General features: G+C 52.2%; 1 protein-coding gene across 6 annotated transcripts in view; it reads right to left on the reverse strand.

Moving 5' to 3' along the window:
• Nucleotides 1-15,034: 15,034 nt before the first annotated feature.
• Nucleotides 15,035-27,789, reverse strand: part of BANP (BTG3 associated nuclear protein) — a 104,629-nt gene continuing 91,874 nt past the window's right edge. For all 6 annotated transcript variants that reach the window (XM_008581049.1, XM_008581048.1, XM_008581047.1 and 3 more), the window contains 2 exons: nt 19,351-19,494; nt 15,035-15,636 (listed from right to left, as the gene is read on the reverse strand). In XM_008581049.1, the coding sequence (XP_008579271.1) occupies nt 15,565-15,636; nt 19,351-19,494 (216 nt within the window). In that variant the 3' untranslated portion in view covers nt 15,035-15,564. The remainder of the gene's footprint in view (nt 15,637-19,350; nt 19,495-27,789) is intronic.

Raw genomic sequence — 27,789 nt, forward strand, 5'->3', positions numbered from 1 at the left:
GCTGCAGAGTGAGAGCCCCTTGTCCCTGCATAGGACTTGCCTGGCATTTCTGCAGGGGTCTCTCACAGTGCAACTCTAATGCCCGCCAGGGCTGGTCTCACCTGAGGCCTGGATGGGAGCTGCTTCTAGGCGGCTCTTCACACACTGGCTGGTCAGCAGCACTGCTGGCCATGGGGTTGCTCGAACATCGAGGCTGGCTCCCGGCTCCCTGTGGAGCGAGCGCTCCCAGAGACCAAGACACATGCCACCGTGCCTTCTGCAGCTCAGCGACGGAGTCATGCCGAGGTTCTGCCACGTTGTGCTGGTTACAGGGCACAATGACGGAGGGGATGAGTGCCAGGAGCATGGGTCGGGGGCTCGTTTTAGAGGCTGACTGCCACAGAGACGTCCTAGAAAGGGATGCAGTGAGAAGGCTGGAGGGATGCAGATCAGTCAGTCTGAGAATGACCAAATCAGACAGGGCCCACCAGGCTGAAATCAGGAAAGGCTGGCCGCTGGTGAGCGCTAGAAGAGGGCCAAGGACAAGTCTGAGGGTGGAAGTCTTAGCCCTCTGCCCCCTGGGGCCTCGACTGCACCTGCGACTGCCCATCAGCAAAAAGGAGACAAGGTCAGGCCTGGCCCCCAACGTCCACTGGCTGGACAATCAAAGGAATAAGTAGAAAAAATAGGAAAGTGCCAAAGGGTCAAGCTGTAACTGTTTACTGCTGTCATTTGGACGATAAGTCCCTTCTAAAAACAGTTTATGGAGACAGAATTCACAGACTGTACATCTCACCCACATAAAGTGCACAGATCACTGGTTTTTAGTCTTGATGTCGGAGGTGGGGTCCGGGGGCCGATAGTCAGCCTCAACCCACCCCGTCATCTTACCAGATCTCGACTCTGCCACAGGAAAGAATTCAAGGGCAGAGTCACAGTAGACAGTGAGAACAAGTTTAATAGATAAGAAGTACAGGTAACACAGAGAGAGTGTGGCATAGCTCCAGAGGCCGAGCAGGGCCCGCACCAAGTTCACTGCAGGCATCAAGTCTAACACAAAAGCAAGAAAAACACACTTACAGTTCAGTACTGAGTGCAGGCTGGCTCAAGAGAGTGAGCAGCCGCTGCTGAAGGTAAGTTTGACACAAAAGGAAAGAAACACACAGTCCACAGGCAGAGGGAGTCCCGCCTCCAGGAAAACGAGCGACAGCCCCACCTTCTGCTAGGATTTGGCGTTTATAGTTTCTCTACCTAATGAATATTCAGTTAAGGGGGTGGATCCCAGTTATATGCACCAGAGTGTGGTGTGCTGTCTAGTGAGCATGTCCGGCCACTGGATTGTGTAAGCCAGTCCCCTGCGGTCTCATTTGCCCTGTGTTGGTGCTGAAAATAGGTCTAACTGGCAACAGTAACTTTCCTCCCGGGGAGAGCTCAGAGGAGGGGGCCTGAGAGCCAGAGGAGGGGACCTGAGAGCTCAGAGGAGGGGGCCTGAGAACTCAGGGGGTGGCTGGAAACCCAGAGGTGAGTCCTGAAACCTAAACCCAGGGAAACTGAGCACCTCCTATATCAGTCTATTCAGGGTTCAGCAACCATCATCACTGTAGAATAACAAGGTCCTTTTGACTCTTGAGAGATGATTTTTAGATCACAGAGAAACACTAGCTGATGTGGCAGGAAGTTAGCTAGAAAACTCTCTACTCCATGAGGTACTGGGAAGCGTGAAGTCCAGGCTGAAAGAGGGCATCCGTGGGAAGAGACTTCTGGAAACGTCAGAGCTAGCTCTCTGTGTGGGGATGCTTGGCAGAATTCGGCTGCGAGTGGAGCTGCCCTCCCTTCGAGGCTGGTGTGAAGGTGATGTCCCTGTGGGGTCCCGAAATCACAGTCAGAACCAGATTCATGTATCCCAGCATGCTGGTCTTGGCTAGCAGTGAGGGCGCCTTCACTTTCAAGGCAGGTGCTTGCAGGGAGTGGGGTTGCCTGTGGTTGGTGGCATGAGCCTGCCCCTCCCCTGCTGTGATCGTACTGCCTACCTGCTCAGTCCCTTGATTCACAGCCCCTGGGAGCCAGGTAGTGTGGTCATGAGCCAGGGGTTAGTGCTCCCTTCCATCTGGTGCAGGATGCCGAAGCCAGAGGAGAAATGAGTGGGTGGTTTGGCAGGCCAGAGGGTCAGGAGTTGGGGGCTACTGCAGTGCAGAGAGGAGGCGGGGGCAGAACACCCTGGTCCCCACCACCCCAGGGCAGGGACCCCCTGCCCCGTCCCTCCTCTATCAGCCCCCAAGGCTCCAGCGCCTGTAGCTTGTTGGCAAAAGGACACCACAGCTGCAGGCCTGGCGGTGCAACTGGGAGCCCCTGTGGGCACCGGGGCCTGGCCCCTGGCTGGGCTCACGGAACTCCTGCAGAGCAGTGCACAGGCTCTCCTCTGTGTGTCGGCAGCCTAGGGGGCCTGGAGTGAGTTGCACGCACTGCACTGAGATCATTCATGAAAATTTCCCAGCCGCAGACGCGGGGCAAAGGACGGAGGAAATTGGAATTGCTCTGCTGCAGTAAGTGGGTCTGGGGCCCCCTTGGGGATTTCTGGAGCTGCCCCACTCCAGGCCTGCTGGCCAGCATGAGGCCTCGCTCAGGCATGCCACCCCGGAGGTGGGGGGCCTGGACCCCACAGGGAGACCCTGCCCTGCGCCCACTCGGCCTGGATGGAATCCAGCAGCCCTGTGTGGTCATACCCGGAGGTCCTCGCAGGGTGGCCCTAGCAGGTGGGAGGACAGTGAAATGGTGAACCATCGGGTGAGGGTGGGGGCAGCCCTGGGGGGCAGGCGGGGCTGAGAGGGAAGCAGCCAGAGGGGCTCAAGGATGCTTGAACAGGAAGCGTGCTCAGAATCAGACCATGTGCCCACATGTCAGCCCAGCACCCGCCCCTTCCTTCCCCTCTGGCCCTTCAACTGCGATGATGACTCGGCTTCCGGAATCTTTTTGTCCAAGAAATTCGACTAGATGGAGGAGAGGTCCATCTTGGGAGCCTACAGCTTATATGCTACTGGGGGCTCCTTTTCAAGAAAAGGAGGCCAGAATCTTGAATCTGAGAATTGGCACAATGGTGTCCAGTCAGTGCTCTGCTGGGAGCTTGGGTCCTGGCTGGCATCACCTGGTGTGCCCTGCCAGGTAAGTCGGCCTGTGGGTGGGAGCATCTTCTGGGGGCTGTTCCTGCACCCAGGTTGGTGCACAATGCTGGACTCTGCTGGAAGACACGGCAGACCCCATGGCACATCCCACCAAACCCACAGCTGCCCGGGGAGGCTCGACCTGCTGGCAGCCACCGAGGCAGGAGGGACAGGTGTGGGAGAGGGGGAGGCAGGAGAGGGGAAAGAGGCCTGAGTAGGTGTCATCTGCTCAGAGACTTTCCGTTTGTTCGAAGTGACTTTCACTCTCCCACCAGACTGTGCCACTTCCCTGAAGATCCTCGACTCTGTGTAGAGGACGGGGATGGACACAAGAATGTCCTTGATGCTGCCGGTGTTGGGACCAGTAGCTGGTAAGGTTCACCCAAGCCCCCCCCACCAGTGTCCTGCTGCTTTGGAAAATGTCTCCGTGTGCCTGGCCCCATGGGGTGACATCTCCTTCGTGCTGTAGGGAGGCAGCCCTGGGGTGGGGCAGCACCAAGAAAGCCATGTGACCCCACCTCCCAGCGAAGTTGACGCTGCCACACCACCCTATGCTGAGGAAGGCAGGCACTGGGCACCCTCGCTGGCAGCTTCCAAGTGGGCAAGTCTCCACGCTCAGCCTGGAATGGGAAGGGCAGTGTCGGGGCAGCTATGGGAGAAAGGTCCTCAGGCTCCTCAAACAGCTCCTGTCGCGGCTATGGATCTTTGCCACTAAATTGCCTTGCACAGCCTGGACAACAGAACCTGCACCAGGGTCATGGTTTGGTGCCTGCAGAAGGTCAGGCCACGGGGGCAGCAGGGGATGAAACCTTCCGAAAATGAGGCTTGGGTGGGGCCAGGAGAGGCTGGAGGCTGGCACAGGTGAGGTGGGTCGGCTCGCCCAGCCCAGGGCCAGTGGCAGCCTTGGAGCCTCCTGGCACCCATTTGCTTGGGTTGCTACTGGAGGGTGCACGTGCGTGTGTGCACACATGTGCATGTTTGTGTTGTGTATGTGTGCGTGTGTGTGCATCTGCTTGTATGCATGCGTGCATTGTGCATGTGTGCGTGTGTGTGTGCATGTTTGTGTTCATCTGAGAGAGGGGAAAACGCTTTCATCAAAGATTATGTTAAGTGGTTTTCCTCCCAAGCCACTTAGGCACACTGAGACCAGACCATGTGCAAAAACACTTGAAGAGACTGGCAAGAGCTGAGCATCTGCTGGAGGAATTAACCCCTTCTGGGACAGGGTGGCTCCTCCTGGGTAATGTGCTGATAAGAGGACACGGGCTGCTGGTTGGGCTTGCGGGATGAGGAGGGGAGGGGCGCACTTGGAGGTGGCAATGCTGTGTGATTTTGCACAAGGTGCCCAGCCTCTCTGTGCCTGCATGTCCCACTCAGCTGGTTAAAATGGGGGTGACTGTCATGAGTCCCTGTTTCATGAGGCCGCTGTTGGGATCCCGAGAGGCACTGCACAGAAAGCACTTGGCATGGTCTGTGGCTCAGAGCTAGGCTCAGTAAACAGCGGAAACAACTTCAGCCATGAGCCCATGCCCTGGGCGTCACAGAACAAGGGCAGGTTTCCAGCTTTGCTCCCATCTGTGGTCAGCAGCAAGCATTGAGTGCAGATCTCAGGAAAAGCCCATTTTTCTTTGGGTAGAAGTGACAAAAGTTGGGGTCGTCTGAGGTTTGGGCAGGGTCCTCTGCTTAGCCAATGCCCAACCTGAGGAGGGGCTGTCCTCCACAGCCAGTTCTGGGCACAAACCCGTCAGTACCTGTGAACCCTGTTGGGCTGAGCCACTGTTGCTAGTGAGAGAAGCTGCTGCGGCTGCACCCACCACAAACACACGTAGAAGCCCACCCCCAGGCCCCTGGTATTCCTGATGCTGCCTTCCTGCAAACAGGCAGTGGTTAAAGCAATCCAACAAGGTGATCGCCCCGGTCAAAGGCGCAGCCTCTCCACTGACGTACCTGACGAAGCGCAGGACACACACGAGCAGCCCCTGAAGCAGGCAGCTCTGCTTCCATCCCTTCCAAATTAGATTTTGGCCAAGTAAGATTCCAAAAGTGAAACTGCAGCTGAGAATAATTTTTTTTTCTTTTATAGCCAAAATGAATAATGGTATAAAAGATTTTTCCACCGCAAGAACTGTCGTCTCTGTGTCTTTACCAGGCCCCAGGGGCTATGTGTCATGGTGGGGGCAGGCACCAGAGCCCCGGAGAGTGCCCACTGTGTGCCTTAGCAGACACCTCACTATGCCTGCTGGAGGACAGAGGCCCTGAGAAGCTGGGGCAGGGAGAGAGCCATCTGGGGGTACAGACCTGAGTCCTGTTCCAGCTCAAAATGGTAAGCCTGTCATCTCAGGGGCTTGTTGTGATTCCAGGAGCCCCGCCAGGCTCAGGTGCTGGCTGGTTGTGTGCATTAGCAGACCCCGTGAACCCTGCCCGCCCTTGCCTGGCGTGGCCTGGGGAAGTCCAGCAGCTGCTCTCTCTGTCTCTCTTCTTCCCCCTGCCCGCATGGTGGCTTTTCAAGAAGGCAAGGCTGTCTTGTCCCTTAGCTGACATCCAGGCACAGGCACTGCTGTACTGACTGTGGGATCTCAGCTCTGGGAAGCACCAGCAAGTCTGCAGGCGCCGGGGCTGTGCGGCTTCTCTCTGCACGGGCAGAGCCGGTACACAGTGGGTGCTTCACACGCAAATAAGGAGGAACAGACCTGAGCTCGGGGGACTGAAGTTTCCTGTGGAGTCCAGTGTGGCCGTCAGCCAACGGTGGAACAGCCAGAGGGAGGGGCTCAGGCCGGGCAGGGGCTGGGGTGGGAGTGCTGCCCGGAGGCTCCCTTAACTGCCAGGCTGGGAATGAGCCCAAAGTGAAGGTGCCGCTGAGCCTGTGCACCACAATGGGTCTGCCACCCAGCAGGCGTGGCATCTGCAGCTGTGTGGCCCGGGCAAGGCGCCTGGCCTCTCCCAGCCTCGGTTTTCCTGGCTGCAGAATGGAGCTGTGATATGCTCAGTCTGCAAGTGCCTGTCCTGGAGTCGCTGCTTACTGTTTTTGCCATTTTCATCCTTGCCCCTGTCATTTGCTGAGATCTCAGACTTCCCCGACTCTTCTTAGTGAAATGCACAGCAACTGCACACCCCATGAGCACTGCCTGAGCCCCATGCACACCCACGATATGCGGGCACGCTGGGTGGGTGCAGGGAGCAAAGCCGCTGCTCAGGGCCGAGACTTCAGTGCCCTCCAGGGATGTGTAGACAACCCAGAAACCAGCAAGGGCAGAGGCCAGGGGGCAAAGACCCCCAGGGAGTGCTGGAGCCAGGGATGGGGATGACAGTCACGGGGGTGTGGTGACAGGGAAGAGGTGCCCTGGCCTGCTTCTCCCACTCACGACACACCCAGCACCTCCCACACCAAGCCCTGAGCCAGCCCCCAGGGCCAGGGAGGGGGGACAGGGAGACCACCAGCGATGCCAAGCACAGAGCTCTATCTGAAGGGTACAGGCTTCCATGGGTTTCCACAGGACTGGGGACTTGGGCTCTGGTTCTTTGAGGGCCACGTATAGAAAAAGAGGCCTCTCCACACAGGGCTTGCTGCCCTCGGTTCTGCCGTTACACCAACGTGTGCAATCGGGACGGATTTCTTCCCCCCTGTGCAGAAGTGCTTCATGTCCTGCAGACTCAACTGTCAATTTCCCTTGCTGGGTGACTGTGGTCTCAGTGCCTTTGAGCTGATGGCCACTGATTCTGATGGTCTGGGATAAAACCCAGCGGGGAAGCAGTGCAGCACCTGTCATCTGTCTGAGCCTTCACGGGTGCCAGATGCAGGGAAGGTCTAGTATGACTCCAGGGACCTGAGATGGAGATGGAACCTGCCCTGGCCCGATCCCCCTGCCCCCCACCCAGTGCCCAGGACGTCCATGCATCCCTCCCTGGCGCATCGTGGAGCTGAGCCGCTTTCCATCTCTGCCTACTGCCTCACGCCCAGAGTGTTCGCTCTCCCGCATCCTCTTGTGGCGTTCTCTGTGCCACTGCCTGCTGGGGAAGGCAGGTGGCAGCACCTGGCCTGGGCCAGAGCACGCGGGCTTCGACCATGGGTGGGTGGCAGGTGAGTGGAGGTGGCGGGGCTGTGGCCTTCCTCTCTGATGGCCTTGGATGATGATGAGGAGGCGAGGAGAAGGGAAATGGGGATGAGGGTCCACTTGGAAGCATGTGGTCTTGCCGCAGAAATGCAACCCATTAGTGCATTGTTTTTGTCTAGCTCACAGGTGCAGGGTAGGTGGAGACTTGGGTTTTCTAAGTTTGGGGCTTTGTCTAGGTGGGTACTAGGAAGTGGGGGATTGAGGGGGGCAGTGTGTGAAGGAGTGCCAGCCACAGGAGGCCCTAGGACTGGGCTATGGAGAAGACCGCAGAGCCGTCAGTACCACACGAGCTTTGTCATCACAGGCGCAGGACGGGTCTCCTTATTCAGGCCTTCTTTGACCTCTTTCTGCGAAGTTTTATGACTTTTCCCCATAGAAGTCTTATGCATCTTTAATTGGATTTATTTTTTGATACTTTATAAAGTGCTATGTTAACGATGGCTTTTGAAAGTTTCATTTTTAAGTGCTTGCTGGTGGTAGACAGTAACAGCGTGACATTTTGTATGTTGACTGATTCCCAAAACCTTGCTGAGATTTCTTAATATTTCCAGTAACTTATCTTTGGGAATTGTTCTGGATTTTATCTTTGGAGTGATTTGGAATTTTCTAGAACACAATGACATCATCTGCAAATGATGACAGTTTTGATGCTTCCTCCCCGACTTGGGCCTCTTGCTCGTTTTCTTTTCTTCCTGAAAGGCTCCGGCACATATGAACAGAAGGGGTGGGAGCGGACATCCTGGCCTCGCTCCTGATGCCAGGGCGAAGCGGGCTGTGGACTCCAAGGTCTGGGGAAGCCCTGATCAAGTTAAGGACGTTCCCAATTATTTCTAGAATGCTAGAAGTCCTTCTTTTTTAAACATTTGAATGGATGTAAATGTTATCAAAAGCTCTTCTGCTCCAGCCAGGACAACCTGTGATTTTTTTCTCCTTTGATCTGCCCGCGTGGTGAGTTACATTAAATGATGTTCTAGGGTCAAACCAAGCTTCACTCATGAGCTAAACACATGATGTGATCATGATGAAAACCCAGAGGATTTAAGTTATTCTGTTAATTATTATAATCAGAACGGGAGCTCAGCAAGGTTACTGGATACAAAATAAAATACAGAACCCGACTGCATTTCTCTAACACCAGCATGTCAGTGAGTGAGTGAATGATATTGTTGGTGCATTGCTGCTTTTGATCTGCTAATTTTTGCTTGGAACTTTTTATCTGTGTGGTGTTATGATATACTTATTTTGGTTTCCATCTACGGTTCCTGGCTCATGACTCCCATGGCTCTGGTCAGGTCCTAAGTCGCTGTTCTCTGACCTTCTCCGGTCCTCCTTTCACCTGCTCCTTTCCTCCCCAGGGCAGGCTGCAGACACTGCTCTAACCTTCCCCTGCCTTTCTGCCTTGGAGCTGGTCAAAAGGAAATTCTCTGGCCTACTTCTGATTGTAGGTTATAAGGAAGATCCCGCCCCGTGCGCGGGAGGAAGGAAGGCTGCACAGAGAGGACAAGAACCCAAGTAGACAGGCCTCACTGGGCTTCCCCACCCAGACAGCTAGCGTTAGATCAGACTCTTTGTGTCCAGTTACATTTCTGCACGTTGTTCACACTTTAGTCATGTCTACGTAATGAAGCTCCCATAAAAACCCAAGAGCACAGGGTTCAGGGGGCTTCTGGAGAGCTGGACATGTGGAGGTTCCTGGAGGGTGGTGCCGGGGAGGGTGTGGAAGCTCCGTGCCCCCTCCCATTACCTCGCCTTGTGTATCCTTCATCTGTATCCTGTGTATTGTCCTCTGTAATGAGCCGGAAAATGTAAGTATGTGTTTTCCTGAGTTCTGTGAGCTGCTCTAGCAAATTAATTGAACCCGAGGAGGGGTTGTGGGAACCCCGATTTATAACCAGTGGGTCAGAAGCACAGAAAAACCACCTGGGGCTGGCGATTAGCATTGGAAGTGACGGAGGGACAGTCTTGTGGGACTCGACCTGCAGGTGGACTATGTTGGAACTGAACTGGGGGACACCCAGCTGGGGTCTGCTGCAGCAGTGGCTGCTGGCGCTGGTGGGAAGAAGTCCTTAGGCCTCTGGGGTCAGAGGCGTGCTGCAAGGGTGCGGAGGGCGATGATGTCTGAGTGAGATCACTCTGTCGTTCGCTCTCTCTGCTGATCTTCTCAGATGTTCCTTGTTTTTGCTCACCACAGTGCTCATGAGGACGTCTCAGGTTTTGATGCCAAAGGCATGCCAGCCTCGAAGAGTGAGCTGTGAGAGCTCCAACTCTTCCAGCGTTCTGGAAGAGTTGATGGAAGAACGGAGTGATCTCCTCTGAGTGTCAGGAGAACGTGCATCACTGTGGGTACTGTCTTCTGCCTCCTCAGATGAGTCTAGTCTGCCGTTACACCTGCACGCTGAGTTCTTACTCTTGATTAATTTTAGTCATAGACTATGTACTCCTCCTCTCCTGCCTTCTAGCTGTGACTTTCCCTCTGTTAGTTTGGAAGCTACACACTCTATGTCTAGCCTTTTTGTGGATGAGGGATTACAACTCAAGGGACGGAGGCCCAAATGCATCCGTTTCCCGCCGACCTCATCCCTTCGTTCCCAGCCCAGCCCTCATCTCTCAGCCAGCACTAGGCCTGACCCCACACACCGGACACCTGCTCTGCTCCCTCAGCCTCCTGCACCTCAAACTTTCTATCTGGACTCACATTCCTTCTGCCTCAAGTCCTTAAAATTCCTTTCAGTGCAGGTCTGCTGGTGGCCAACATTTGCCCTTTGTGCATGTGTTAATTTTTTTAATTGAAAAATGACAGAGAAAAGTGCGCAGATCACAGCACACCTTCTCACAGAGAGAACGCACTCAGAGTAGGAAACACAAGCCAGCCTCCCGGACCCTTGGGGTGGGGGTTCTGCTGGAGCTCCAGTGCCCCTGTGCTCACTGCAGTAGAAGGTGCCGCACTGTCCCCACAGTGGTTTTATCAGTGGCCTCCCGACCCCCATGTGCAGGAGGCCCAGCTGTTCGCATCCCCCAGAGCCTTAGTCTTTCAAGCCTGAGCAAGTGTGCAGGCATCTTGTGGTGGTTTACTTGGGCAGTGAGGTTGAGCACTTTCTCATGGTTACTGGCCATTTGGAGGTCTTCTCTGATTAGGCATTTGTCCGTGTCTTCTGCCTTGTTTCTGTTTTTGGTAGGGGGACAAAACACCTCAGTCATGCAGTGAAGGGAGGAACAGTGGCTGTGACCTCGCTCTGAAGGTGCCAGGAGGCCGAGCTTGTGTGCCTGGCTTGCCTGCCCCACGCCTCCCCTTCTTCCACCAGGCTTGGTCTGCTTTAAACGTGGAGGGGTCCGTCTTCCTCGTCGCCTCATGGGATTCTCTGGAGATCTCGGATGCGAGTCCTTTATTGGCTAAAAGGAGGGCACGCCCCTGCCCTGGCTCTGGGCTTTGACTCCTTTTCTCTCCTAATGGTATCTTCTGGTGAACTGACCTCTCGATGGGAGCTCCGGTTTGCTCTTCCCTGGTTTCTCTGCTCTCCTTGCACACCGGCTCCATGGTGGACTCCCGTGTGACTTGTGAGACAGGGCCAACCATTGTTCTCCAGGAGTGGCTGACTGACGCAGCCCCGTGGACTGGTGTCGGCGACCTGCTCGTGGAGCTGCAGGTCAGCTCGTCACCACCCGGGGCCCCGCGTGGGTGGCCCGGGCCTGGCTCTGCTCTTCCTTGGCTGTCCTCACAGCACTTGTGCTGCTGTGCTTTCAGGCAGCACTCACGTCCCCAGCAGTTGTTCAAGGCTGGCTGTGGTGTGCTTGGACCTTTGCACTTCCAAATACATCCTAGAATAAGTGTGTCGATTTACACAAAAAACCCTGCTTGGATTTTGATGGAAATTGCACTGAATTGCCATTTAGAGAATTGACATTATTACAATACTGAGGCTTCCAATCCACAAACAGGTCACATCTCCCCATTTATTTATTCAGGTTTTATTTTCCTTCAGTAATATTTTACAGCTTTCTGTCCATGACATCTTTTGTTAGATTTACTCCTACATAGTTGAAGTTTCTTAGGGAGGACCTAGAATAAACCACATCTACAAGTGATCGTTACTGTTTGCTTCTGGTATTTAGGAATATAATTAATTCTTGTATACAGAACTGGCCTTGTGGCCAGCGGCGTGCTAAATTCACTCACTGCTTCTAATAGTTTGCTTGTGGCTTTCTTTGGATTTTCTCCACATGTACCCATGTCATCTGCAAATACTGACAGCTTCACGTCTGGCTCTCAAACCTCGCGGTTTCTCACCTCCCTCCTGCCTTTGTGCGCGGCTGGCTTCTGCGTCCCAGGTGAATGTCAGCGGCACTGGGCGGTCATCCCCATCTGCACAGTGCTGGGCTCTCCATATTCCAGTTATGTGGGTTGTTGCAGATGTCTCACAGATACCTTTATCAGATTAAAGAAGTTCCTTTTTATTCCTAGTTTGCTAAAGGTTCTCTTAATCATGAGTGGGTATTGAATTTTACAAATTACTTTTCTGTGTCTATTAAGATAACCACATGGTTTATTTCTTTATTTTGTTAATGTGGTGAATTCCATTGATTGATTTCTTAAAAATTATACTAACCTTGTGTTCCTGAACCCAACCCAACTTGGTCATGATACGTCACTCAGTATCACTGAATGCGGCTTGTTCTTGTCTAGTTTAGGATTGCTCGGAATGCTCAAAAGAAACTTCTTTCCTGTCTTTCAAACATCCTTGTCAAGTTTTGGTGTCAAGATTATGCTGCCTCATAACACAGGATGGGAAACGAGCCTCTTGGTTTTGTTTGGTGGATGAGTTTTAAAGATTGCTTTCTTAAACATTTGGAAACACTTAGCGGTGAAGTGCCGAGTCTGCAGTTTCTCTTGGTGACAAGATTTTAAGTTACAGATGAGACTGCATAAAGACAGGCACCATGAAGATGCTGTTTCTTCTTGCAGTTTTTTAAAATGGTGTTTCCCTAGCGATTTGTCATTTCTATCTAACTTTTCCACCTCATCAGCACGAAGTTTTAGAGCAGCCATGTCTATCCAGCGTCGGAAGGGACTGCATATGGTGTCTGCACCTGTCCTCTCTCCTCCTGACTAGCTGTTCCGGGGCTGGTCAGCTGCATTGATCTTTTCCAAAAACCAGCTTTGGTTTTGTTGGTTGTATCTACTCTACATCACCATTTCATTAATCTCTACATGTTTTTAAATTTTTCTGTAAGCACAACTTTTGATGCATCCCACAAGTTTTTTTTTTTTTTTTTTCCTTTTTGTCTTTTTTCGTGACCGGTAACAGGATCGCAACCCTCAGTGTCGCGCCCGCACCACACTCAACCAGTGAGAGGACTGGTCTCTATATGGGATCCGAACCCTCGGCGGGAGCGCCGCCGCACTCCCAAGCACCACACTCTACCGAGTGCGCCACCGGGCCGGCCCATCCCACAAGTTTTGATATGTTAATTTGCCATATTTAATTGTCATTCGATTAAAAATACCTTAAAATGTCCATCTTTATTTCTTATGTGACCTATCAGTTATTTAAAAATATGTTACTTTCCAAACATTCAGGGATTTTCTACTCACTTTTTTCTCATTAATTTTTACCATAATTCCATTTGGTTGGAGAACATACTCTGTATGATTCCAATCCTCTGCATCTGTTGAGACTTGCTTTATAGCCTGGCATATGACCAATAAAAATTCCGGAGAGCAGCTGAAAAGAATGTGTATCCTGAGGCTATCAGATGTAATGTTCTACAAAGATTGATCAAGTATGTTAATCACCTTGTTCAAGTATTCTAGTTTTTTATATATACGGTGCGTACAGTATTTTATATATACTATACAGCTTTTATTACTGTATATACTGTTGTTTCTTAAACATTTATGATAGACATTGAACTTGAAGTCTTAAAATTGTATAGTACCTTGAGACTTTTCCATCAGGGCAATAAAAAGGATTTAAAACAATTTAGCTCCCTTCTTGCCTGTCCCGTTACATAGTAATGTTTTTCAGTATTTTATTGTTTAAAATTTCAATAGGAGACCATTTTATATAGACTGCATAGACTTGTCCACACGTTTATTATTCTATTCCTTCTTGCTCTAAGAACCTCCTTCTGGATTCACATTCCTGCTCCTTAGAAAACTCCTTAGAATTCCCTCTAAAGGAGGTGTCATCTGTAAGTGACACCTCAATTTTTGTTTATAATGTTTTTTACAAATGTCATTTTTAATGACTTCGAGATATGACATTATATACCAGAAAATTCTCCCTTTTAAGGGAATAATTCAATGACTTTTGGTGCATTTACAAAGTTGTGCAAATATCACCACTAATTCTAGAACATTTTCATCACCACGAGAAGGAACTCCGTGCCCCTTAGCAGTCAGTCCCAATTCCCCCTGCCCCAGTCCCTGGCAAACAGTAACCCACTTTCCGTATGTATGGATTTGTCTCTTCTGAGCCTTCCCTATAGGTGGAGTCGTACAATACAGGGTCTTGTGTGTCTGGCTTCTCTCACGTAGCACAGTGTTTTCGAGTTTCAGCCGTGTCGTGACGAGTGTCAGTGCTTCGTGCCTTTTGAAAGCTGAGTACTATCCTGTTGTGTGGACAGACCCCCCTTTCTCTATCCATTCATCTGTTGACGGACACCTAGGTTGTTCCCACTTTTTGGCTAGTATAACTAATGCTGTGATGAGCACTACTGTCCAAGTGTCTGTGTGGACAGATGTTTTCAATTCTCTTGGGTAGATTCCCAGGAGTAGAATTGCTGGTCATGCGGTCACTGTCACCAGCATCCTCCGGCTCTAACAGTGTGAGCCAGGTTCCCTCGCTACGCTGCTGGGCTTATCCCTCACTCCGGCCTCCCAGGCTTGTTGAGAGCTATGCCGACATTCTGTCCATCACAGGGGTCTGTCCTCTCTCTCTGGCTATCTTTAAAACTTGTCTCTAATGTTCTGCATGTGTCTGGGCCTGCATTTATTTTTATTTCTCCTACTAGAGAGCTGTTCTACTTCCTGAATCCTTTAAACACCATCTTTCTTCTGTTCTCTAATATCTTTCTTCTGTTCTCTAATTAGCCTTCCTACTTCCAACCTCCATGACTTGGATCTTTTTTCGTATTTCTGTCTCCTGGAGAATGGTCTGTCTCAAATAACTGTCCAGGGAGGCCTCAACTCCCACCTCAGAGTGCCCTTCTTCAGAGGTGGCCAGTCTCCCCAGCAGGACGGACAGAGACACTCACCCTTCCACATGTCCTGGTGCGTACAGGAGCTCGACGGGGGTGGGGGCAGAGGCATGCTTGCTCTGGATGGCAACTTTGAACACTTCCCAGAAATACAGTTTTATTGTGGGCATTTCACAAACCCCATTAAGGTAACTGCCAAAACTGTGTGGGTAGAAGCAGACAAGGTTCTGCTGGTCACATGTAATTCAAACCACCTCTGGCACTTCTATTTGGAACTATTTTCTCTACTTTTTGAAGAAATTTTTAGGTGACAAGGTACGCCCCTTTGGATACAACATTCTGTATGCACCCCCAGAGCTGCACCTTTCTGGAGTTGGTTTATAGAGAAAACAAGACACTACACACCTGTGCTTTGAAATTAGGTTTACTTCCTAGTTGCTGTGGCAAAGGACGCCCTCAGGGACAGTCAACCCAGCCAAAGGGGCCCAAGTGGCGACTCTCCAAGCAGCGTGGGCCTGAGAACCAACAAGCCGACTAGCATGCCTGTCCAACCACCTCCAGGAACAAAGGGAATAGCATGAAAGCCAATGTGGTCATAAATACATTTTATTTCCTTAGAAATGCATAATTACAGTGTTCGAGAGCATATCCCCCTAGAAAAGTAGATAAGCAAGATTTCCATTAAAATTGTTAGCTGTCTTTTGCAAATGCCTATTTTCATTACACTGAACAGAGCACACAGCAAAAGGCTTCTGCTACTCCACTGTTTTTTTTCAATTTTCTGTTTTTGTTATAAACACCATAGCAAATTAAAAAAGCTGTTTAACAGAAAAATATTATGTTCCTGACTTCCCGTGTGCCTGCAATGTGCTGCGCACAGTGCTCCCCTCGTTCCTCAGACACCAACAGGATGACTCAAAAGAGGGGTCTTCTGAAAGGACAGTGCTTGTGATCATGATTGTTTAACATATCAGGGGACTTCCCCTGGGGGAGGCGGCTTCCAGACACACTTTAACAAGATAGTGCAGGCGCCTCTCCCGCTCAAAGCTGTGGGAATGGGACGCATGGCGACCAGGCCTGAGGCTGGAGCAGTCCTCCAGGCGATCAGCTGTGTCACCTCACTGGATCTGGATTGCTCCGTGTTCAAGCTGCATTTCGGGCTGCAGGCTGGGCTGCAGGGTCTCCGCCGTCTGCAGGAGGGAAGAAAGGAGGGCTTTTCTAGAAAGATACCCACCAGTGTGTGTCCAGCCACTCACTTGTCACAAGACAGCTGATGCCTTTCATGCACAGAGTAGAAAACACACACCAGAGCTCAGAGGAGCTCTGAGGACCTCAGGTTTCCCCAACTGCTCATCCAGGACACCTGTGCTCTATGGCAGTGCTCTGCCAAATCCTGCTCGATCCCCCTTCCCTCAGGGTCCTTGGCCATCCCCTCCCTCACACATGTGCCGGGCCCACCCAGCCCTGCTGCTGCTGCTGCTACTGCTGCTCCTGACCCTCCATCCCCACCGCTAGGCTGGTCGCTGGAAACCAACCTGGAAGGTGTATTCACCTGGAATTTCAGGTGTCACTCTGCCTTCCTATAAAAACTGTTCCAGTGTCCCAGAAGTATTTCAGGGCAGCTACCTTTTCTTCCCTTAGAGGCTTAAGTTTTAATCAATGATTTACAGATATTAAAAGGACTCCAAATACATACTCACAGATTCATTTTAAGTTAAAGCATATGATCTGGGAATACATCACTGATCCTCCATCTCAACCATGCAGAACATGCCCTGAATGGGGGAAACTGTTTTGGGGTTTCTGATCAGCCTCCCCAGGGGTTTAGTTGGAGGAGTCAGGCACAGTGACAGCAAAGAAGAGGCAGGAGAAGCCGAGGATACTACAGAGGAGACCAGCAGGAGGCACAGGTCTGGGGGGTGGTGGAGGGGTTAATGACTCTCACCGCAGCTAAGGCTGTGCTTTTTCAAAGACGAGTGTCAAATGACACTCAACACATTGTTTCCTTAAAAGAAGGAGGGACTTCCAGAGTAGGATGCAGGATACCTTTGGCACAGGTACCTCATTCTGTCTGGGCAGGAAAATGAAGAGACAGAGCTGTGACAGAGACCCAGCGGCTGCACACACCGCAAGACAGCAGAGAGAGCTGCAGTGGGCGGGAGGGAGGCAGCGCTGACAGTTCCCTCCCCAGGAACTCTCGAAGAGGTGGCCTGGACTCAGGGACCCAGGACGGTGAGGCACAGGGACCACGTGCAGGCCTTGGGAAACCCACTGGCCCTCAAGGGTGCCGGTGCCAGCCCGCCTCTCAGGCTGGAGCATGCAGAGAGTCGAGAACTGCTCCAGTTACAGATGTTCAAGGGCCCCCCAGTGCTCAGACATGGCCTCACCTGCCCTCCCTGCACAGGACCCCACTGCACACAGGGCTCGGGCACGTTCCCGTCAGCTCCCCACGGGCTTTCCAGTAATGAGTTTAGGTGTGGGACCCTGTTCTGAACAACAAAATACACAAGGAAATCCTGGGGTGAGGTTGGGGGAGCTCTATGTGGAGAAAGAGGCACATCAGAAAACCCCCTTTCCTCCACCAGATGTGGGAGGCCATATGTGTATAGAAACACCAGGAAAGACTTCAGTCACTTGCTCTAGGCTGAGGCAGGCAGAGAAGGAAGAGGAAGACCTGGCCCTGACGTGTGCTGACCGACTTGTAGCCAGGCCCAGACAAAGCCCGCCACAGCCTCTGGGCTGGGCTCCTGCAGGGGAAGCATCCAGTGAGTACACATGCCTTCCGCTGCTGGGACATGTCCGCACTAGACCGTCGCCTGAGACCTGCCAGGTGCCTGTGCAGACGGCGCTCACGGGAGAAGGAGGCTGCAGAGAGCTACACTGGAACACGGGCTTCCTCAACTTTGAAATCTGTAAAGTGGCCAGAAATTTATAATCCAATAAGACAACCTAACACACAGCCCCCAAATCTACAGCACACGCAACGTGTCACACTTCCATGCCTGTCAGCAGCACAGGAATATCCTACTTACAATGGAACGGGTGGCCAGGCACCAGTCACTCAGCGTGGGCTGCAGGGGCCATTAGGGATCTTTCTTTGGGGACAGGTCAGTTTTCACACCATGTAAAGAAGCTATCTACAGAGTGGCTACTCTCTCTAGCCCCGTGCTGCACATTCTTGGTGTCACCCCACATTCCTTTTCAGTTTGTCTCCAGGGAGTCAGCCCCAGTGAAAAGTGACCCCTACACAGTGTTGAAGTGCCTGCAGGTGCAGTTGGCAGGGTCTGCAGGGAACGGGGGGTTATGCCTGCACCAGGACACACACCCTCAAACTCCTAGCCAGCAGGAGCCTGGTGAGTCAGGAGAAGATGCAAGCATTAATTGAGCATTTAGGTCATCACAGGGCGGCAGAGGCTCACAGGGCTCTGGAACCACCCAGACTGGCCACCTGGTAACCATGGTCACCTCAGGCTCTGCTGAGCCCCATTTCTTCAGCAACCACCTTCCAGAGCAGGACATCCTAGCACAGTGCCGAGGGATGGAGGGACAGGCCCACTCACAAGTCTGGGGCTTCCATTTGAAGGTTGCATAGAGATGCAGGCAGATTGCCAGCACTGGGCCCACAGAACGGAGAGCAACAGACCCAAGATGGTGGCCACGATGTGCCAGAAGGGCTGGAGGCAGGACAGGGATAAGGCCTAGGGCTGGGGAGAATCCCAAAGCAGGGGGTAGAGGCCACCCAGGCCCAGATGGTGGGCTTTCCTGCCCGCCGAGGACAGAGCAGGTGGAAGCCTTCACCACAGCCTCTTGTCTCTGCCTCGGCAGAGCTGGCAGTCGCAGCCTGCAGCCTTGCCCATGGGAGCTTCTGCCTCTGGGGTCTGAAGGCACTGGCAGGGACTGTGTCTGTGCCACATGTGGTCTGCAACAGCCTCGTATTGTTTCAGTGGACTCCCTGCCCTCTCGGGACAAATTCTGTGGTTATTCTCATAAAATCTGGAATACATCCTAACTGCAGAATGAGGTGTCCTAACATAACCAACCAACCAGATGACCTGATTGCGCCATCTCTTACCGGGCCAGGCAGGTACCCCAGACTGAGGGAATCCCAAAGAGAGGGTGGCCACGATGCTCTCTCTGCTCTGCACACTTAAGCTGGGCAGCGCCTAAAGCTCTTCAAGTAGCTAAAGGAGCAAGCTCTCCTAACGTTTCAGAAAGCATCCACACAGTTCGCACACTCCTCCGGTACAGCAAAATGAGAAGCCAAGAGGGGATGCTGACCAGGGCTTTTTTCCAACTGTAAGCTCATGATAATGAAGGGAAAGCGTGTGTTCTCATGGGATGGTACTGAAAAGGATGTGGGCTGCCATGTAGAGGTGTCTCGTAGAGAGCCGGAAGGGCCAGATGGGGCAGACACCATGCTGCCCTGGACCCCTCCACACCCATTACAAAAGAGAAGAGCCGTCCAGAGACAAATGCCCTGAAGGAAGGAAGGAAGCGGACAAGGCCTCGGCTGGGATTAGAGCCCTGTGGAACCTGCTCCAAACAGAGGCGTGGCCCTTGACAAGAGGGGCAGCGAGCTCTTGGGTAATGGCCCCCGAGCTCCCCAGCCTCAGGAGCACACTCCAATGAAGGGAGAATAGGGCAGAGCTTCATTTCTGCCTCTAAATCTACAGATGAACATTCCACAAGATGGAGGAGCTCAACAGTGAGTTTGAAATTTAGAATTGGGCCAGGATGTAACTTCCCACCTTCATATTTTCAGGCACTTATGAAAAATAGAATCCCCAAATGAGTATCTATCATGTGCCTTTTGATGATAATTTACCTTCCTCACAGGAGAAAGTCAGAAACAGACCCAAAGCTACGTGCAAGCACCGCAGAGGCAGACGGGACCAAGGACTTACCTGTGCCGTGGCCGTGTGGTCACCCACCGGCGCCAGCTGGACATACTGGACCTGGATATCACTGCCCTGCAGAGGAGACCCATCCACGCCTGCCGCAGCAGGGTCTGAAGAGGCCACGGCTATCAGCTGGGCCCCCTGCAGCACCTGGAGAGACAGAGAGGCCGTGTTGGTGACTGCACCGGGACAGCAGCAGGCACCCCGTCATCTTCTGGACAAGCACCAGGGGAATGGCCCCAGGACCACGCTGAGGACTTGGGGTTCCGCTGTCTCACAGATCACGTCAGAACAACGTCGGCTCTGGTGAGAGAGTGAGGAAAGGGCAAGAGAGCCTCTGCTAGGCCTGTGCTACCTCCTCAGACACCCACATCCCAGACAGAAACGCTGGCACGCTACAGCCCATAGGAAAAACCACCTTCCCCAGTGTTGAGCAGAAGAAAACTGCCAAGCAATACTCCCGAAATGTTACTACGAGAATCACGAAGATCCTAAGTCCTCCAAGTAGTCACGACGGAAACACGAGTGTGAGTGTAGAGATCAAACACTGAGATCGGAGAGGCAGGCAGACATCAGCACAGCTCGAATGTGGAGCGTGCTGACAGGAGAGAGCAGCTATGTGGGCAGCACGGCTGGAGAAGAACCTGCAGGGAGAAGGTGGGGCCATGCCCTGAGGGGGTGGGGGTAGGGAGTCAAGGCCCCATGAGCCCCCCTCCCACACATCCGTCCTCCCTGCATTTTGATTTACAGAGTAGGATTTTCTTATTTCTGCCTCAGAACTATATTTTCCAGGCACTGTGGTTTTGTTTCCAACTACACAGCTCAGTCTAAAATAAAACTGAGAACTTTAGGATAAAGTAGCAGGAGGCTCTTGTTTTTAGGAGCGGAAACCTCAGTGTCACAGACTGTGTGACCCTGGCCAAGACCCTTTACCTCGTCCCACTGGGCCCCACAGCAGCCCCAGGAGTGGGCGTTTCCTACTTCTGGAAGCCAGGGTGGCAGGGCCCTTCACTGGGTGCTGTGGGGCCAGGGCTCACAGGTGTCCCTCAATCTGCAAACACACAGAAACCCAAGTTGTACTCAAGGTAAAATTACTGCCTGTTGCTAACAACAACCTCAGAGGTTAGGAGTGTTCCCTAAATATTTAGTCCCCATTAATAAATTGATCAGACAGCTCTGTGATTCCTGAGTGTTTTCTCAGATTTTTAAAGCTGTTTGTGCCTTCTGTCAGGAGCCCTTACATGGAGAGCCCCTCACCAGGAAATGCTCTTTCTGGCGTCCTTGAGGCCCCAGGGAAAGCGCCGGGAGCAGCCCCCACCTCACATGCCCAGGCGGAACCCAGGCCACCCCTTCCCACCAGCGCCAGGAGCTGCTCCACCGGGTGTGGCTATGCGATCCTGTGAGACCCCCGAGGAGCGCCGCCTGGGCACCTGCACCTGCACCTGCAGGGAGGTGCTGGCGAGCACAGTCAGGGGCATGAGGCTGGCGGCAGCACAGGGAAGCTCTGCAAGGAGAGCAGTGGGCCCGGGCCACGCCTCGAGGGCAGTGCAGAGGGTTCCGAGAGCCCAAGGCCTGGCCAGAGAGGAGCCACTTGCCTGGGACAGGGCAGTCCCCTGCAACCATGACGAGACAGTGACCCTGTGTCTCAGTGACCGGTGGCCCTTCCACATGCTCCCCGCTTATTGTATACTCCACTTACTCCAGAATTCAAATCTGTCCCCTGCTCTCTTTCCCTACGTCGACCATTTTGGCCTCAGTGAACAATCCCACTTCACCATCAATTTTCAGAAAAAAAGATGAAAGGAAACTCTTAACGACTTTTCCTCTTGTGTCTTCAGAAACCACTTGCAAACACATTTCACGTTCTAATCCTAGCTAGCCATGCTAGCAGAATAACACTCCCCCCCCCCAAGATGTCATGTCCTAATCCCCAGGCCCTGTGAATGCGTTACTTTACACAGGCAAAGGGACCTTGCGCATGTGGCCACACTAATGATCCTGAAATGTGGAGGTTGTTCTGGATCACCTGGGTGGGTCAATGTCATCACAGGTGTTCTTAAGAGCAGAAAATCTTTCCCAGCTGCAGAGGGTTAGAGTGATGGTATGTGAGAAGGACTAACCCTGGCCACTGCTAGCTTTGAAGATGGAAAAAGCTAGGAGGCAAGGGATGTGGAAGCCTCTAGAAGCTGGAAAAGGCAAGGAAACAAATTTCCCCTGGAGTCTCCAGAAGGAACCAGCCCTGCCGACACCTTTATGTTAGCCCAGTGAGACCATGTCAGACTCCTGTCCTCAAGAACCATGCAAGAATCAGTGTGCTGTTTAGGCCACCAGGTCTGTGGCCCTTTGACACAGCAGCCACAGGAACCTCATACAGCTGTGCAGGTTGTCCTGCAGCCTGCCACCTTCTGAGCACAGGAGCTGCCTGCTCCAGCCCTGTAAAGTTAGGGCTTAGAGTTCACAAACCCTTCAAGCCCGTTGTACAGACTTGGTCACAAACCCCTCACATCCCAGGCTGGGTCACCAGACCCCTCACACACAGGTCCATGCTCTAGGTAACTGGGAAAGATCCTGGGATCCACTGGCAGATGACACGAGCTCAGTCCAGCAGCAGAAGCAGCAGTGGCCTCTCAGGGCATCCCGGGAGTGGGGGACCCTGTGGATCAGAGCCATTCGTCCTTTATACTTAAGTCCATAACCCAGGACACCTGGGTGCACATGCACAACTACATGTCAATAGCCAAGGAACACCTTGGCATACATGCATATTTACATCAAATGCTTGGCAAGATTCTGAACATCTGAGGGGCCCTGACCATTTTCCTTCACTTTCCCTACAAGCCCATACCCAAAGAACCCTTTATTAGAACACAAAGTTCCCAAACAGAATAGGAACAAGAGAAGGCGCACTTAAGTGATCAGGCAGTCCACGTCTGCGGGGCAGGTCTGCTGTTCTCCACTCACTGCTTTGCTCCACTGAGAACTGTTCACACTATAGGAGTTTTTGAAGGGTCTGAAAACTGGAGGAAAAAATGGTGCTTCTTCTGTTATTCACATTCCCTTTTCCCCAGCAAGTGGTTTGTGCTCAGCAAACCAGAGGCCACTCGCCAGCTCCTGGAGGTTTGTCTCCTGCGTGAACGCCACAGAGGCAGCCATGTCCCCTGCCACTGCGGCTGTGGCCCTTAGACCTCCCCGCATTCTGACCCGCAAGTGCGAGGCTTCCGTTGAAGTCTCCCTCTGTGGCCTGTAAAAGCCTCAATGGTTTTTAAGGAAGCAAAGGGGTCCAGAGGCACTCCAGGCCCCCGTGAGAGCCAGCTGCTGGCACATACCCAGTGTGGAGGGGATGGGAAGTGGCAGCGACCAGCCCTGCACCCAGCCTGGACTCAGTGGCCTCAGGGAAGTTGTGTCTAGTCCTCTGTCATACTTTAGGCATCTCTGTCCATCAGAAGGGATAGATGGGGTAGGTTTAGGTTGCTTTTATTTTTTATTTTTGGCATGACCGGCAAAAGTGTTAAAAGCCCACTCAAAATGACACGACGGGTTTCCTGAAACTTGAGTGAACTCCTGCGTTACTGCCAACGCTGTGGCCCCTGAGCCTGTACTGGGTTGTCCACCAGGCCCAGGCCCCGTGCCCAGAGACCCTGTGCAGGGTCTTGGCCTGAGGGCCTCAAGGCAAATGGTAGACCCAGAGGATCCATACCATGTGCTCTGTGGAGGCCAAGTGGCCTCAAAGAGCAGAGAGAGACGCTGAAGTGTCAGTGGGAAGGGAGGCACGGGCAGGGCTTCACAGGAGGAATGACCAGAAAGTGAGTACCTGAGACTGTCACAAGCAGTGTCTGAACAGAACCACACACACTCCTGGTCTCAACAGACACAGGGTCTTGAGGCATGAGGGCTCCAATCCCATCAGATGGGTCTTACCAGTTCACCAAATATACCTTTGCATACACACAGACGTGTACACGCATGGCCACACACACATGCCCGTGTAAGCTCTCCTGAACCCCCTCCTGTACCCCCCTCCTCTGATGCACCTCTGGCCCAGCCCAAGGCAGCTGCTCATTTCTCAGACTCTTCTAGAAATTCCCCTGGCACCAACAGGTGGTAATCATGTGGTGGGTCCTGTGAGGCCGAGTTCTGGCGGATAATCTCCCAGGCTCTATGGGGGCGAGGTCCCCTTGACCTGGCACTTCCTCACAAAGGGCAAACGGCAGGTCCCTGGAAGACACTGGCCAGGACAACCCACATGCTCCCCATAAGCAAACATTTAAAAACATGTAAGAAGCCCAGATCACCTCATTTCTTTTTTTAAAAAAAATTTATTTTATGCATTGAATAAAAATCGATTATAGATAATGTGGGGGTTGAACATTGAGATATGTTGATCAAATCAGTGTTACTAGCATATATATTGTTACAAATTGTTATTCTTTATGCCCCTTTGTCCAATCTCTCCCCTTCCCCCAAGACCCCCACCAATTGCCCTAGATTCCTTCTGAAAGGATAATGGTTACTCTATTCATTTGTTGCCTAGATGATCTGTCCAATGCTGACAGATGTGATCAGGTTCCCCAATATTATCATAGAGCTTGTCTCTGCTGGTGACTTTTCTTGTGTGAATGGACTCCAGTGGTTGGTGGACCATTTGTGTGGTGGCTGTGGCATCTAGCCGCTTTTGTGGCAGCCATGGTTATTGTGGTGGCTGTGGTGGGCCACCCACGTGGAGGTGCTGTTTTTGGTATGCTCCTTGGCACTGGCGGTATGCCTGGCTGTGGGGTGTGTTTGATCCCCTTCTTCATGCCTCTGGTCCCTGGGCAGGCCCCAAGGTGCTGGCGCCAAGTGCCTGGTTGTGAGAGGGGTGGCCAGTCCCCTTCTCCATGCCTCGGGTCAACGGGCGAGACTCAAGGAGCTGGCTTGGTGTGTCTGGTTGTGGGAGGAGGGTCCAGTCCCCTTCTCCATGTCCTGCATCTCTGGGTGAGACCGAAGGTGCTGGCGCCATGTGCCTGTTTGTGGGAGGAGGGTCCGGTCCCCTTCTCCATACCTCAGGTACCCAGGTGGGCCCCGAGATGCTGGCGTTTTGTGCCTGGTGTGGGAGGAGGGTCTGGTCCCTGGCTCCATACTTCAGGTCACTGTGTGTGACCTGAGGCATTGGGTTGGTGTGCCTGGTTGTGGGAGAGAGGTCCGGTCCCCTTCTCCATGCCTTGGGTCCCCAGGTGGGCCCTGAGGCACTGGCGCGGTGTTCCTGGTTGTGGGAGAGAGGTCCAGACCCCTTCTCCATTCCTTAGGTCCCTGGCCAGGGCCCAAGGCACTGGCATGGTGTGCCTGGCTGCAGATCACTTCATTTCTAAATGGCAGAATCAAGTGTGGTTTATTCCCAGTGGCAAAAACTGTGGGAAAAATAATATGGGCCACCAAGTCACAATGACAGAGGCATGTGATTTAGTCAGAGCGTGCCAGGGCAACCATGGGCCCCATAGACAGAAAAGGTCAGAAAGGGGAAAGGTGAAGGGTCATAGACTTGGTAGTGACTTCTCAAAACCACACAGATGATGACCTTTCAGTGGGGGAGGAGGTAGAAACAGGCTGAAATGCTTTAATTAGTACCTCATGGCTGCCTTGACTCAGCACTGGTTTGCTAAATCCTAGACAGAACGTAAAGAAAAAAAAGCCTATGCAATGTTTCAAAATTCTAAATTAAAATGCTAGGTGTTATAATGTAGTCATATTTTTATGATCATTTAAATCTAAGGTCAAATCATAAATATTTTAAAATGAAAATTGCGAAATCATGGAACTTATTTCCAAGAAGGTTCTGCCTGTACTCTGATTGTGGCAAACAGCCACTACCCCCTACAAATGGAAGGCATTTTATGGTGTCCTAACAGGGAATTTTTTCCTGTCAGCATGGCTAATAAAATGACTTTTTACATGATCCATGCAGTTGATTAAATCCTATGAATTATAATGTCAGAAACCTCAGAATGTTACTACCCCTCCCTTCCTGGTGCAGCCCGGCTACAGAGAAGATCCACTGGTCACTGGAGATCTCCCTTGGGAGGGAGGTGGAGAGGTGACCAATTCCGCCCAAGAGGAAAAGGAAGGGGATGTCTCTGTCGTCCTGAGGTAGGAACAACCAGGGCCTCACTTCAGGAAAACAGCTTCCCAGCAGGAAGGGAAAGTCCAGCTTTATACATGGGGTGGGAACAAAAGACCTAACTCAAAGCCACTCAAGCTAGAGCCAAGCTAAGGCAGGCTTCGCTCTCTCCTTTAAATAACATTAAAAAGGTAACACATTCTCACTTAAATGTGATGCTACCTGAAATAGGGGGGCCTGAGTTTCATGCTATTTTAAGGCTTTCTTGTCACACACAATGAAAATAGCTTTACTGGATTTTTTTCTAGTTATATAAACACATGGTTATGAACAATATCTGAATAAAACCAAGTAATATAAAGACAGCAAAAAAATCACCTGGACCCAATGGTGATTAAGTTAATCACCATTGATACCCTGGGTGGTTATCTCTGATGCTTTACGCACATGTCACAGAACTGTACATTGGAGGGCTTGTAGCTAGATACCCTGTTTAGGAATGTGAACAGCGTTACCAGCCTCTGCTCATGCCCTATGCATAAAACTTTACACCCTCCTGCAGGTTAGGTTAGGTTCCTACGCACTGTCATGTGAGATTTGGATCAGGTCATACAGACTTGTCTGGACTTTGAATCCATCACCAAGTGCCATGTCTAGTGGACTGGTACAGACCCAATACACTTGTCCATGGCCACACAGTGCTCCACGGTCTGGTCACACCAGAATTCGCTCATTTCCCTCTTAATAGACAATTACTGTTACCAGTTTTTTGCCACTATCAACAATGCTTTGTTTTCTTTTAGAGAAAACTTATTTCAAAGACTATCACCATTCAACATTTTCTTAAATTTGTCTAAACTATTTTACTGAGTGGAACATAAAGATGGATTCCACCTGCAATCCTTATCTGGAAGCAGCTGGAAGTGGGCACTGCCCCCAAAGTGTGCCCACAGAGTTCATTCTTGGACTCCAGGGAAAGGCGCAACTCCGTATTCTTCAGCAGTTTGGTAACTTCTCCACGTAAGGCAGGAAGCAGAGTGGTCTCTGGACCATGTTAACAAACTGTGTGAACCTGAGGAGTCGCCTATCTCCCGAGTGAGGAGGCTGCGGGCAGGACATCAAATCCCCCTTGTGGGGCTTTCCTCCACGTGTCTGTCTCTTCCATGGAGGCGCATTTCTGAGCTGCCGTGACTGGCTGCTGCGAAAGGGCTCGGCAGCTAAGATGCTGTGAAAGGTCCAGGGAGTGGTCTCCAGCTTGCAGGGCACCCCTTTCTGCTGATGGTCTCCTGCCAGCCTGGGGAGGCACCACTTGGCCTTGCCCCTCTTGCGGACTCTGCCCTCGGTGACCAGCCTTCCCACAGTGGAAGCCCTGCTGCAGTGGATGGGGAGGGACAGTCGCCCCCACGAAGAGGCCTGTGCGCTGCCCCACCTGCAGATTGCACCCCCTCAGACAGGGCAAATTCCACGCTTTCCGAGTAGTCCTCAAAATGAGCACGTTTCGTTTGGAAGTGCTGTTCTAAGGTGAGACGCACATTTTATTGAGGATGCCTCTTCTCAAACCTGCATTACAATGGTGAGGAGAAAAGACCCAGGAAGCAGGCGCTCCCCAGGCCATGCTCCCCACAGCTTGGTTTCATCCTTAGCTAGTGGCGCTGTGGCTCTTGGCAGGAGTCTCATCTCACCAAGAAGCAGACTCACCATACTTCAGCCCAGGAAAGCAAACAGGGAGAGAAAAGTCACATCTGTCCCACACACTCCCCAAAACAACATGGCTGAGATAACTCCACGGACACACGAAGCCCAGTATCTTCTGCCTCAGATACCACACTGACCAGGGGTGTTCTGCACTGTCTGAAGACATTCCTCGTGAAGATGCAGGTGCACCAATGCATTCTAGAAGCACCGGCAGGAGGAAAGCATGCTATAAGTGACTGACTTACCCGTCAATCGATATGCATTTAATTAAGAGAAAGTCATGAATATGTGACTAAAGATGTTCCAATCTGTGCTTAAACAGGACCTACGTGAGCTTGTGCATAGAAGCCTCGGTCAGAAACCTCTGGAGGTCACCCCTGTGGGGTGCGTGAGAGTCCAGGCTGGGAGGGGGCTCATTTTCACCATGGACCTTCTGTATTATTATTATTTTTTTCCTTTTTGTCTTTTTTCGTGTCCAGCAATGGATCGCAACCCTCAGTGTCACGCCCGTACCGGACTGGGACTGGCAACGGGATCGCAACCCTCGGTGCTGCGCCCGCACCTCGCTCAGCCAGTGAGCGGGAACCGGTCTGTATGTGGGATCCGAACCCTCGGCGGGAGCGCCGCCCGCCCCCCCCCGCCCCCCCCCCCCCCCCCCC

This window comes from Galeopterus variegatus, unplaced genomic scaffold, assembly GCF_000696425.1.
Source record: "Galeopterus variegatus unplaced genomic scaffold, G_variegatus-3.0.2 Scaffold2240, whole genome shotgun sequence".
Taxonomy (NCBI): Eukaryota; Metazoa; Chordata; class Mammalia; order Dermoptera; family Cynocephalidae; genus Galeopterus; species Galeopterus variegatus.